The sequence below is a fragment of the Raphanus sativus genome, chromosome 2 (assembly GCF_000801105.2).
Source record: "Raphanus sativus cultivar WK10039 chromosome 2, ASM80110v3, whole genome shotgun sequence".
Lineage (NCBI taxonomy): Eukaryota > Viridiplantae > Streptophyta > Magnoliopsida > Brassicales > Brassicaceae > Raphanus > Raphanus sativus.
Window position 1 is genome coordinate 1,377,793 of NC_079512.1, and position 13,751 is coordinate 1,391,543.

The 13,751-nt window shown below is 32.7% G+C and overlaps 2 protein-coding genes across 2 annotated transcripts; one reads left to right on the plus strand and one right to left on the minus strand.

Moving 5' to 3' along the window:
* Positions 1-1,814: 1,814 nt before the first annotated feature.
* On the plus strand, positions 1,815-4,071 carry LOC108839949 (replication factor C subunit 5). Its single transcript, XM_057004396.1, has 8 exons — positions 1,815-2,121; positions 2,379-2,592; positions 2,771-2,850; positions 2,941-3,100; positions 3,185-3,396; positions 3,486-3,549; positions 3,622-3,690; positions 3,809-4,071. Exons 1-8 carry the CDS (start codon positions 1,917-1,919, stop codon positions 3,906-3,908), a joined length of 1,104 nt encoding a protein of 367 aa, XP_056860376.1. The 5' UTR covers positions 1,815-1,916; the 3' UTR covers positions 3,909-4,071.
* Positions 4,072-4,987: 916 nt separating this feature from the next.
* Positions 4,988-6,292, minus strand: LOC108825809 (NAC transcription factor 32). Its single transcript, XM_018599164.2, has 3 exons — positions 6,011-6,292; positions 5,656-5,930; positions 4,988-5,571 (listed from the first exon to the last, which is right to left on the minus strand). The coding sequence occupies exons 1-3, from the start codon at positions 6,177-6,179 to the stop codon at positions 5,230-5,232; spliced, it is 786 nt and encodes a 261-aa protein (XP_018454666.1). The 5' UTR covers positions 6,180-6,292; the 3' UTR covers positions 4,988-5,229.
* Between the last annotated feature and the right edge of the window lie 7,459 nt (positions 6,293-13,751).

A 13,751-nucleotide genomic window follows, 5' to 3' on the forward strand; every position in this document is an offset into this window, starting at 1 on the left:
AACCGAGGGATCTTCTACATTGATATCTTGAGTTTGTTTAGTTAGAGAATATCTCCTAACAGTATGGCTTTTTGCTTTTTGGATGAATAGATAGTCTGTTGGTAAAACTTGAATTTAAACCAAAGCTGAATTATTTTAAATATATCATTTACGAATATTAGTTCGATTTTTCTCTGTAGTCCACATAAGACATATTATATATTTGTCAACCAACACCAAATGAAATAATGAATATTCACAAACTCAAGAATAAATTTTATATGGTAAACTTTTCTAATTTTCTGGCTGATAGATCATCATGTCTGATGTAGTTTCAAAAATATTCATTTGTTTAGACATAGTAAATAATATATTAATGTTCCTCTGCAAAGTTTATTAACATCAACAAAACTAAATATCATTTCTGCGTGTTTTGTAATTGTCGATAGAGACATTGTCAATAACTGTTAGGAGTCATTGAAAATAATAGAGACTTGATAATTTAATGTACCGTTTATATTAATGTATCACAAGTATACGGTGTTGAAGATCAATTCGAATAGAAGGAGATTAGTATCTTAGGTATCATAATAATAAATGAACAATATTAGGCGATTAAAGTATTAATAGGAAATATAGTTTTGAGATTATCCTTAATTATAGTTTAGATGGTCTACTTTTCATTTTCTAAACTATCATTAATGAATTTTAGTTTTTAAGGTAAAACTGATGGCACAAAAAGTAATATTCCAAGAAAACCCAAGGGCAAATCCATAAAAGGTTTCTGATTTAATAGTATTGATGTATTCTCTATTTGTATATACATACGGTAGGTTTAGTATTTTATATTTTCATTCACAATTAAAATATTAGTTAGAAAGATAACTACATAGTATATATACTGTACGATAATATATATGTAAATTTATTTATCAAGAGATGGTAGCACTTTTTTCTTCTAAAGATGACTCATTAATTTTTAAATTATATGCAAGTAAATTTATATAATCATTAAGGGTAATATTGATATTAACCGCTCTAACTTTTAACGTGGGAACTCCGTTGCGAAAAATCACTTCGCAAATAATAGTATAGATAGATAATTTAATATAAAATATAAATATAATATTACTAACATAAAATTAACTTAAAATTCGTTTTCTGAATTTAATTTTTTTAAAAAAATTATTTTTAGATAACAACACAATATATATAAGAATTAGCTTTATAATTTTGACAATATTAATTTATATTCTAATATAACATATAAATATAATATTATTAACATAAATTTCGTTTTTTAGTTTTATAATAATTATATATAAAATCATTAAGGGTAGCATCGTATTTAACCAGTCTAACTTTTAACATGGGAGCTCTGTTGCGAAAATCACTTCACAAATAATAGTATAGATTTTTAGGACCAAGCAATCAATTGTTTTGTAAAGAAGAGTGTTTGTACAAACACTCGGCCTTTAAATCGGCCATGGTTCGCGATCGCCCCTGATCTTACAGGCCTCGGTGAACGTTTGCGAGTTGAACATGCATTAAAGGAGAAAAAAATAGACGGAAGCTTTTAAGTGAGTTGTAACTTTACCAAAATAGCCCTAACACGACATTTATTTCCCGAGGGTAAAAATGTAGGTCACAAGTGAAATATAATATGAATATATAATAATTAGATCACAAGTGAAATATATCCCACACGGGTCGACCTTAGTATTATTATATTTTTGTATACGGAAGCTTTTAAGTGAGTTGTAACTTTACCAAAATAGCCGACCTTCATTTCCCGAGGGTAAAAATGTAACTATACAACGAAGACAGTGACGGAGAGAAGAAACCTCAAAGTCTAGAGCTTGGCGCCATCAGCGAAATCGAAAAGAGTGTAAAGGAGGCGCTGATCCGAGAGTTTCCGAAAGCAATCTCCGGTGAAGATGACTGAGATAACAACATCGGCGATGGACATTGACGTAGACGAGAATCATCCTCGCAAGCCGCCGAGTAACAACAACAACAAGGGCAAAGACGTCGCCGGCGGCTTCGGTGCTCCGCCGCAGAGCAAGGCGACGCCTTGGGTCGAGAAGTACCGTCCTCAATCGCTAGACGACGTCGCAGCGCATCGTGACATTGTCGATACGAGTAAATTGAACTTTACACTCTCTCCAATTGCATCACCTAGGCTTTCAATTCTTCCCCCAATTTTTAGGGTTTTAGTATAGAATCCACGAGATTTGTTGAAACCCCAGACGGTAGTGGTTTAAAAGTTGGGTCTTTTGAATTGGGTTTGCCTCTGATTATGCCCTGTGGCTTTGTGCTTGTGAATTGAAAAGTGAATGTTAGCTTCTAATGCTCACTGAAGCTTTTTTTTTTTTTTTTTTTTTTTTTTTGTGAAACAGTTGATAGGTTGACTAGTGAGAACAAGTTGCCTCATCTTCTGCTCTATGGTCCTCCCGGTACAGGCAAAACGTCCACCATTCTAGCAGTTGCCAGGAAACTCTATGGGCCCAAGTACCGTAATATGATTCTTGAACTCAACGCCTCTGATGATAGAGGCATTGATGTTGTGAGACAGCAGATTCAAGATTTCGCCAGCACTCAGAGCTTCTCTCTGTGAGTTTCCATTTTTATTTTGCTTTTTTTGTGGTTTATTTATTATATTGATGAACATTTTGATATGAATGCATTGTGTTGACTCTGTAGCATCATGTTGAGTAGAAGAGGAAGATATCATTTCGTGTTGGAAGTTTGTTGTGGATGATAAAAATAATAATTGAATTCATGATTGCAGAGGAAAATCTTCGGTGAAGTTGGTTCTGCTAGATGAAGCAGATGCCATGACAAAAGATGCTCAGTTTGCTTTGCGTAGAGGTAAGGCTTCATATAGCTGTCTCGGTTGTCTTTTGTTATGTTTAACTATGGTACTAACTAGCATGCTTCTTTTCTTTAATTTTTGGTCAGTGATTGAGAAATACACAAAGAGTACTAGGTTTGCGCTTATTGGAAACCATGTCAATAAGATCATCCCAGCTTTACAGTCCAGATGTACCCGGTTTAGATTTGCCCCACTTGATCCTGTTCATGTGAGTCAACGTCTTAAACATGTCATAGAAGCTGAAGGGTGAGAAAATAAAAGTTACTTCAATCTTTATAAAGTTATTTATTCTTGTTTCCATCTTTGCTAATTGTTCATAAAATGGACTAGGCTTGATGTAAGTGAGAGTGGTTTGGCGGCTCTCGTACGGCTGAGCAATGGAGACATGAGAAAAGCAATGAACATTTTGCAGTCAACGCATATGGCATCGGTGAAAATCACGGAGGAAGAGGTTTACCTCTGCACAGGAAACCCATTGCCAAAGGACATTGAGCAGATATCTCATTGGCTTCTAAATGAATCATTTGCTGAAAGCTACCAAAGTATTGAACCATCAACTGATATTTTTATTCACTTTACTAAGTTATTGAATCCATGGTACCTACTTACTCCTGATTGTTACTCCATGCAGAAATATCAGAGATGAAGATGAGAAAAGGACTTGCCATTGTTGATATCGTCAGAGAGGTTACCATGTGAGTGACACACTTGGTTGTGTTAACCATGTGTCTATAAACTAACTAACTTTTTTTTTGTTTCGTCAACAGGTTTGTTTTTAAGATCAAGATGCCTTCACATGTCAGAGTTCAACTGATAAACGATTTGGCAGACATCGAGTTAGTATATTTTTTTGTTTTGTCAAACTTGTGTGGATTGTTTGATTGTGAATACCTGAAGTAGAGAGTTTAGCTTTTTCGTTTCTAATTTTGAGTCTGTTTTTATGGGTGTATATAGGTACAGATTGAGTTTTGGATGCAATGACAAACTGCAGCTTGGAGCTATCATTTCTACTTTCACTCACGCCAGGTCTGCCTTGGTTGCTGCTGCGAAGTAAAACCTGTGTTCTTCTAGCTTTAATATGATGGAAACCCTGCAGATGTAGCTTTTGTATGATTTGGTTTTTAACTCAACAAGAACAGAATGTTTTACCTCGGTGATGGAAACCCTGCAGAAGTTGCAGGTTGTTAAAGACACTATTTCAATTACTTTGATCAGAATACGCTGTCTACTATATTAATTAACAAAACCAGTAGTAGAGAAAAGAGTTAACTGTTCTGTCTACCAAAAATATTGAAACATGATCCAAACTATGTCCTAAGCCTTATCAGTGCTGTTCTCCTCCTCCTATGTCCTAAGCACTGTCTTCCTGTATTTTGATATTTTGTTTAATAAAAATTCATATGGGCAAAAAAATGAACTGAACTAGCCAAAACAAACCAAACCAAAGTATATGCCATGACCATTTGGTAATTTTTTTTTATCAATTCAACTAGTTTGGTTCAATTTTTAAACCGAAACGTATATTTAACTAGATTAATTGAATATATTAATAATATTAAGATTTAAGATATAATCATTTAACATAAATAACTAGACATAATTTTATACAATTATGTTTTAAATGAATAAAAAATACCTAACAATAAAATAAATGAACATGAATCTTATACACTTTCGTAAAAGCCGAAAACCTATCTATGTATTCTATTAGGTTCAAAGATATTATATAAAACTATTAGATTACCTCTTCTACATTTTTGTGATGTTTAAATTTACGTTTAAATATAAAAAGTTAATAATTTAGTGTCAAATAATGATTTAATTTATATTTTATAAATTATATTTTTATTACCGAACTAGAACAGAACTAAAACAATTAGGTTAAACCAAATAAATACAAATAAAACTAAAATAAACTGAAATAAATAAAACTGAACACAAACCAAGTAAAATTCGACCATAATTTTTGTTGTCTTCGATTAAAAGTTTGTTAGACCCAAACAAACTAAACCATACCCAAATGAAATGTTCACCCATATTTCTCTGCTAAGATTTACTATTCTCAACTTATATAAAAAGCTTCATGATGGAATTTTATCCATTTCACTATGAAAGATATTTCAAGACTATATATCAGATTTTAAAATGAATTTATTCCAAAATCAAATATTGTAGAGAACCATTATTTGCTATGTTGGGTCATACATAGTGTGTAGGCTGTGTATTTCGTAAAAAGCAAGAGCAAAACAAAGGCCCAACTTTTGCCAAAAAGGCCCAATCTATTCGCTTCTGGTTCAGCATAGCAGATTTAAACCGATTCACCGGCACGTGCGACGGCCGTGGTAGTAGCTTCCACCAAGTCGCACGTGACAGCTTCAGAAAGTTCTCTGCCGAACCACAAGTGGATCCAGCGTCGACCACATCTGATTCCCACCGAATAACCGCGAGACAATCTCGTTGTCAGCAATGGCATCTATGTAATTAAACGGAACTTCGAGGGCGTTGCTCCATCTACTCGGTTCGGTCTTAGCCTCGCACGTGAACTCCGGAGACACAACTTGCTGGTCCGAGCAGCTCGAGCCGCCTCTCATCATTTCCGGTTTGTCGAAGTTTATCATAACCGGAGCCGTCACATGACCGTTCTCTACCTCGCTCCGTCGCTTCTTCTCGATGACACCTTTCTTGTTGTATATACGACACAACACCCAATCGTCCAGCTGTTTCAGACCAACACCTCCGTTAAACAAACCGGTTACAAAACCATATTAAAAGAATCCGGTTCAATTCGGTTAACAACTCACCCTTAAACTGTTTCCCTTCCGAACCGACCGGTCAACGTCAGCGAGCCGGTATTCGTGCATAATCCAATTGGTTTTCTCTCCTCTGGGAGGTTTTCCTGAGTAAAAAACTAGAGCCTTCTTTATACCGACTGGTTTAGGACGACCAATCGGTTTATCAGCACCAGTAGCTTTCCAATAGCCAGTACCAGCTGCCCGGTTCGGTCTTGAACCGTTTGGGTACTTTCGGTCTCGCGGTGAGAAAAAATACCACTCCTTTTCTCCGTACGAAGCCATATCTGAAATTTTTTAAACCGGTTTAACTAAACCGACTATTTTTCTTCTGTGATTTAAAAAGAGAAAATTAAACAAAACGTACTGGGAAGGTCCCAAGGATCATATCTGTACAAATCGAGTTCGGTGATGATAGGGGCAGCGATCGGCTGCGACGCGCATTTACGGCAGAGATACATGAGGACGAGCTCCTCATCCGTCGGATGAAACCTAAATCCCGGTGGAAATTGCAAATCAGCCCCTGGTTTCATCATGATTCACTTTTTTATCCTCTTATCGTTTCTTGTTCATGAAGATGCTTTGAAACTTCTGAAAGCAAAGAAGAGAGATGAATATATAAAGACGAATGGAGTCGACACGTGGCGAACAGATAGGACATTTCGTGCTGGTGGAATGGAATCTCAACAAGTAAAAATGTTTTAGCGAGGTTAAATTGTAGTGGAGGATTCATTGAAGTAGATGGGGGAGTGACGTGGCAGATGTTAATAGTGGTAAGTTTTGTCATTGCTTACGTCAGACTATTTGGACTATAGCGGTCCGAAGCATGTGGATTTTGGGAAAGAGCGATGAGAATCGACACGTACGATCTCACGCGTGTACTTTCTCTGAAAAGGAGACGGATAGTTGACAGTATCTAATCATTTTTCACTCATTGATTTCGTGATTTCAAAGCTGTTCTTTTCGTTTCGATCTTATAGAAGTATGAAAAAATTAAATTTCTAACTATGACACGAGCGTATATCAGACGACTCCTTAGGGAAATCTTTCTGGTTTTTTGTGGTCTAATTTAATGTGTTATTTTCTGGCATTCATTTGAGTTACTTTCATATTTATCTGGTCTAGTTCTTGTGTAAATAATATACATTTTCCTCTTCGTAGAATCTAAAAACGTGATTATTGAGAGTTTTTAAACCCTTTAACAAAAAAAAGATTATTGAGAGTTTTTACATCAATTTCATAAAATATTAGACTAATCTAGGAAACTCTTTTTAAAAATATTTATACTACGTATATAGAGAATGCAGGTGTTCTTGATCCGATTTGAGATTGACTGTTTAAATTTACGAATTCAGTGGACTAGTCAGTCTTCACAAATTGACTCATTTCGAAATTTGAAGAAATAATTCAAAAATGTGAATTTGTCTCATATTTCCAAGAGCATATGAGTAAAAAAAATGCATATATTCAGTTTACAAGAAAAATGCATATATTCAGTTTACATATATTCGTAGGCATGTTATGTTTTACGTGGATCAGACATGATTACATGGAAGCGTTATTTTGATAATTTTTCGTCCGATCAAAATTGGTCTAGCTAGTTTATATATATTTGAACTTTTTTTTTTGTTTAAGAACGCTGGCTGCTATATGGTATTATATACTTTCAACTATATAATCTAACAAAATCTGTATTTTTAATTTCCAAGGAGGAAATGTCTAATTCAAAATTCGAGAAATTTCAATCATATGTATTACTTTCATAACCTATAAAGTTAGATGCGCACAGGCCTACGATTTTTTTTGAAAACCCCATAGTTATCAACTTATGTCAGTGTCACTTTTTAACTCTTTGTCATCTTCTTTAACGTAGTCCACAGAAGAACGTCATCTTCAGCCGCATGTACCACCTACTAGATATACGCTCAGATATTTCCCACGTGGAGCGGCAAGGTAAGTTCGGCCGCCTTTTATCTTGGTGGGTTGAATTTGAGATAAAAAGCTCAAAAAGTGACAGAAAAGTGTTAGGACACGTGACGAGATGTGGATGGTTCATCAATTTTGTAATCAAGATGATCCGATGCATGAACTTACAAAGCATAGCTAGTGATGGCCCAAGTAGAACATACAAGTACACATATGAGAAGGCATCCACCGATATAAAATAAGGTCGGCAGGATCTGATCAAATATTCGTGTAACGACGAGAACTATTTGCACATGTGACATGCCACGTGCTTCTACCAGAGGCTATTTCAAACGCATGTATTTTATGTTTTTGGTGCGGGTTTTAGCTCGCTTTAATGCTATGGACCGAACCAGCATATACGAAAAGAACAGGACACGCAAAATCTCCACAATGTGGACATATCATCACCATCACGATCATCATCATTGTCACCACCGACGAAATTAAAAATAACAATTGGTACGTAGAATATCAAGATAGGGTTGTATGTAGAAGTTTAAGACGGTCGAGTATGTATTGGAAACAAGACAAACAAGTGCTACATTTTCATGTTGAAGTGGGTCAACCAAACAAACAATATTCAGTTTCAGAGGAGTAACAGATACTATGTGACCGATGAGGTTTCTTTTACTTAACCAGATTAAACCGGCTATACGTGATTTTAGATCAATCCATCCTTCACTACAAGAAAACACCCGGAATTCCGACGGCGGTTCCGACGGACACAAAAGTCGTCGGATTTTTTTGACGACTTTCAGACCGATTTCCGACGAAAACGAAAAATATGAAGTCGTCGGTATTCCGTCAATATATTCTGACGGAATACCGAGGAAAAGAGGTATGTCGGTATATTCCGGCGATATTACGACGACATTCTGATAAAACATGGTTCGTCGGTATTTCGTCAGAATATACTGACGAAATATAGACGATATTTCGATCAACATATATAACCGTTGGGGTCGTCGGAAATTCGTCGGTGTATTCTGACGGAATACCAACGACATAAGATTTCATAAAAGTTTCGATATGTCCTCGGTAATCCGTCAGAAAATACTGACGACATTCTGACGGACTGGACATGTCTGTCGGAATGTCGTTAGTATTTTCTGACGGATTACCGAGGACATATGGTTTCATTGAATTTTCGATATGTCCTCGGTAATCCGTCAGATTCCAGTCCGTCGGAATGTCGTCGGTATTTTCTGACGGATTACCGAGGACATGTGTTTCTACAAAATTTCAAACATGAAAATCTACAAATTTATATGTCAAAAGTATGAAAATAACACATGATAAGTCTTTAGTATAGTATTAGATCGCAACCGTTCAAATATAACAACTAATTTAAATATTTATGTATGCATATCATTGTTTTCACAACATCTCATCTTAACATTCATATGCTTATACAATCATATTTATAATCTTACACTACAAAAAATGTTGTTGTGTTAAATCATGTTATAAACATATATTTATTGTTAAATCTTTATGCAAATACTATATTTCTTATCAAAGATTTGGATTTTGCATTTAGAAACTTGAAACCAACCCCTAAACACTAAATCGTCGGAATTCCGTCAGAATTTTCTGACGGATTACCGAGGACATATGGTTTCATTGAATTTTCGATATGTCCTCGGTAATCCGTCAGAAAATACCGACGACATTCCGACGGACATGTCCAGTCCGTCAGAATATCGTCGGTATTTTCTGACGGATTACCGAGGACATGTGTTTCTACAAAATTTTAAACATAAAAATCTACAAATTTATATGCCAAAAGTATGAAAATAACACATAATAAGTCTTTAGTATAGTATTAGATCGCAACCGTTCAAATATAACAACTCATTTAAATATTTATGTATGCATATCATTGTTTTCACAACATCTCATCTTAACATTCATATACTTATACAATCATATTTATAATCTTACACTACAAAAAAATGTTGTTGTGTTAAATCATGTTATAAAAATATATTTATTGTTAAATCTTTATGCAAATACTATATTTCTTATCAGAGATTTGGATTTTACATTTAAAAACTTGAAACAAACCCTTAAACACTAAGTCGTCGAAATTCCGTCAGAATGGGTCGTCAGTATTCCGTCGAAAAATACTGACGGACAATATACCCGTCGGTATTCTTCTCCGGGAAAACCAAACCGCGTGAAAATTTTCGCGAACCGCCTTTTCGTATATATTTAATGATTCTGACGGAATACTGACGAACTTCGTCCGTCAGAATCATTAAATATAAAAAAACCCTTCTTCTTCTTCTTCTTCTTCGTTATCACCGCCTCTCTCTCAAACCTCTCCGCGATTCCTCTCCTTCTGACGGCGATTCCGGCCAAACTCGAGCTCCCTTCACCGGCGAATCACCTCCTCATTCTCATATCTCTTCTCCAAACCCCTAATCATGTAAGAATCATCCCCTCCTCATCTAATCTCAAGTTTTTAGGGTTTTGGTTTTTAGATTTTAGGTTGTTTGATTGTAAACCTGAATTTTAGGTTGTTTGATTGTAAATTCTAGGATTGAATGGATAGTTTAGGATATATATGTTTGGATTGTTGTTTGGTTTGTTGTTTATTTTTTTCGGATTTTTTTGGTGTTTTGGTTAAAATTCAAAACGTGTTTCAAGTTTTAAAACGTTTTTATGATTTTTTCAAACGTTTTTGATTTTTTCAAACGTTTTTTGATTTTTTTAATATATTTTTATTTTTAAAAACGTGTATATGATTTTTAAAAACGTTTTTATGATTTTTTCAAAACGTATTTCAAGTTTACAGTATATATAGAATTCTTTATAATTTTTATACACACACATATATATATATAATTTTTTAATATTTTATAAAGTTTTATACATATATATGTATAAATCATGTATAATAAAAAATTTAAGAATTTTTTATAATTTTATACATATATATATATAAAATTTTAATATTTTATAATTCTTATACATATATATATAAATTTTTAATATTTTATAATTTTTAATACATATATATGTATAAATCATGTCTAATAATGGCGATTTTTTGATCGAAGAAAATGAGGGTAATCCCGTTGATAATCTCCAACTCATCAAGGTGGCTCACACTAACAAGAAGACGGGTCAAATCCAAGACGTTGTCATCAAAGGTGTCGTTGAAATGGTGGAAACTAAAATAGCATCTCAGTCTCAGCCTCTCTCTGATGACAGCGATTTTACAGGAGCGTCAACCAACTAGTCTCGATTGCAAATCAATGAGATGGTTGAAAAGGTAAATTTCAAAATTAATAAGTTAAACAGTTTCTATAAAATTAAAATTAATCTTAAAATCTCAAAATTTTATGTAAATTGAAATAAAATAATCATTCTAAAACATCATCTATATTGACAAGAAAGGAATATTATATATCTGCCCAAAACCAGTCCCGGCAAATCTAGCAACAAACATTTAGGTATTCAGTGATAAAAGAGAGAACGAGTGTCAAAGCAAGTCCACCATTCCATCATCACATCAACAATTCAATAAAATCTCAACTCTATTAATTAAGAACTCATATTGAAAATAGCAAAAGCAAAGATACTACATTAAACACATAAGCACAGTCAACTTTTTTTTTGGTCAAAAGCATAGTCAACTTATATGATTTTTTTTTTTGAAATTTACTTACAGTATATGAATTTTAGAACTAGCAAAATTCAGTACCTATACTCACTGACTATCGACAGCAAATGACATTACATATTAAAACTAACAAGATATATAACGTTTCGAATAATAGGGAGACTCAGCAAAGAAAGGATGAGAGCAAAAGCAAGATAATACTCCTTCTGTTTCATAATACTTGATGTTTTACCTTCTTGCACAAAGATTAAGAAAACTAGATTTTTCTAAAAAAAATATTTTAAAAATATTATTTTAGAATCAATTAACCAATAATAAAAAAGACAGTGAAATCTAATTGGTTGAACAGTTTCCAATAAAATTAAAATTAATCTTAAAATCTCAAAATTTCATCTAATTTGAAACAAAATTATCTTTTTAAAACATCAATTATATTAAAACGGAGGGAGTATATAATATACGCTGCTTTGGATGAGAAAAAAAACTATAACAATTAATACTAAACCCATTCACCTAACACGATTCAGGACTATACTTACTGACTAACAACGAGTAACGACACGGACATAACATCCCCTAGACTATATTTGAGAAGTGATTTTGCCACATGTCATCTTTACAATCAACTTCACAAAAAAAATATGACATGGCTACTACAATTGATGACATGGCTTTCGAAAAATATGACATGGATTATTTCATTTAATGTGATTTATATTTTTGGTAAACTTTTTAGAATATGGTAATAACTCATACCTTACATTTAATATTGATATTTATTTTTGGTAAACTTCTTTAAATATGGTAATATCGCATACATCATCTCTAAAATAAATATATTCATATATAACATTAAAATTTCGAAATTATATTTTATTTTATTTTCTATAATTATACAATTTGTATTGCCACATGTCCTCTCTACAATCAGTTTCACAAAAGAAAATATGACATGTCTACTAAAATTGATGACATGGCTTCCGAAAAATATGACATGGATTAATGTTGATTTATATTTTTGGTAAACTTTATACCTTACATTTAATATTGATATTTATTTTTGGTAAACTTCTTTAAATATGGTAATATCGCATACATCATCTCTAAAATAAATATATTCATATATAACATTAAAATTTCGAAATTATATTATATTTTATTTTCTATAATTATAAAATTTGTATTGCCACATGTCCTCTTTACAATCAGTTTCACAAAAAAAAATATGTCATGGCTACTAAAATTGATGGCATGGCTTCCAAAAAATATGACATGGATTATTTCATTTAATGTTGATTTATATTTTTGATAAACTTTTTAGAATATGGTAATAAGTAATAACTCATACCTTACATTTAATATTGATATTTATTTTTAGTAAACTTCTTTAAATATGGTAATATCGCATAAATCATCTCTAAAATAAATATATTCATATATAACATTAAAATTTCGAAATTATATTTTATTTTATTTTCTATAATTATACAATTTGTATTACTAAATCTTTAAAAAATTGCTACAATTTTTTTAAAAATTTGATTTCTAATCGTAAAATCATTAGATTCATATATATCTACAGATTCTATAAACATTGTTAGTTCAAATTTTTGATAATTATACAATATATTTTTAAATAAAAAATCATTTTATTTTAATTTAATATTTAAATAAATAAAATCTATATTTAAATATCGGTAAAAATAATAAAATCTATAATATTTAATAAACTTTATTTTAAATATAAATGAAATTTTGAAAACAATTTTACTGCACATGGTGCAGGAAAACACCTAGTATGAATTATAAGTAGAGATAACGTATTGAACATCACGGCACTTCAGCTGTACTCGAAGATCTGTACCACCATCAATGAATGCTCAAAAAAGATACGAAAGCTTTGAAATCGCGAGGGGTACACTTACCGACATCGTAGATTACGGTTTATAGAGTGGAACTTGGGGAGCTTTTCTGAGGGAGAAGAAACCTGAGCAAAGAGCCAAAGAGTAGTAAGTAGCAACGGAGACACCTTCAATCATTTAAAAGTGATGCAAGTGAATACATTATGGGCTTCTAGTTCTAGCTGTATATATGCTGCAAAGGTTTTGAATTTAATTCACACAACACAGTGCATAGAAGTTCAGATATATCCTCTAAACATTATCTCTTGGTCAATGCGTGAACTACGAGCCGACATGGTCCAAAGTTCTTCCTACAAGCACCAGATGAACTGTTTACTACGCCCATCAAAAACATTGGATGCCAAGTTAGTTGAGTCAATTTTATTGCATTGTTAATCCCAAATTATGTATACTTGATCTGGCCGAGAATTAGAGGGCCATTAACATTTTAGAAAAAAGAACTTCATTGTACTTCTTTCTTTTAAGTTTGAAAACCATATAATCTTATTGTATATTAGCTCTTTAGAATTTGGATACAAATATTTCATTAGAATTTACTCAGTATTTATAGGTCGAACCACTTTTGGAGATCCTTGGCAAAGTTAAAA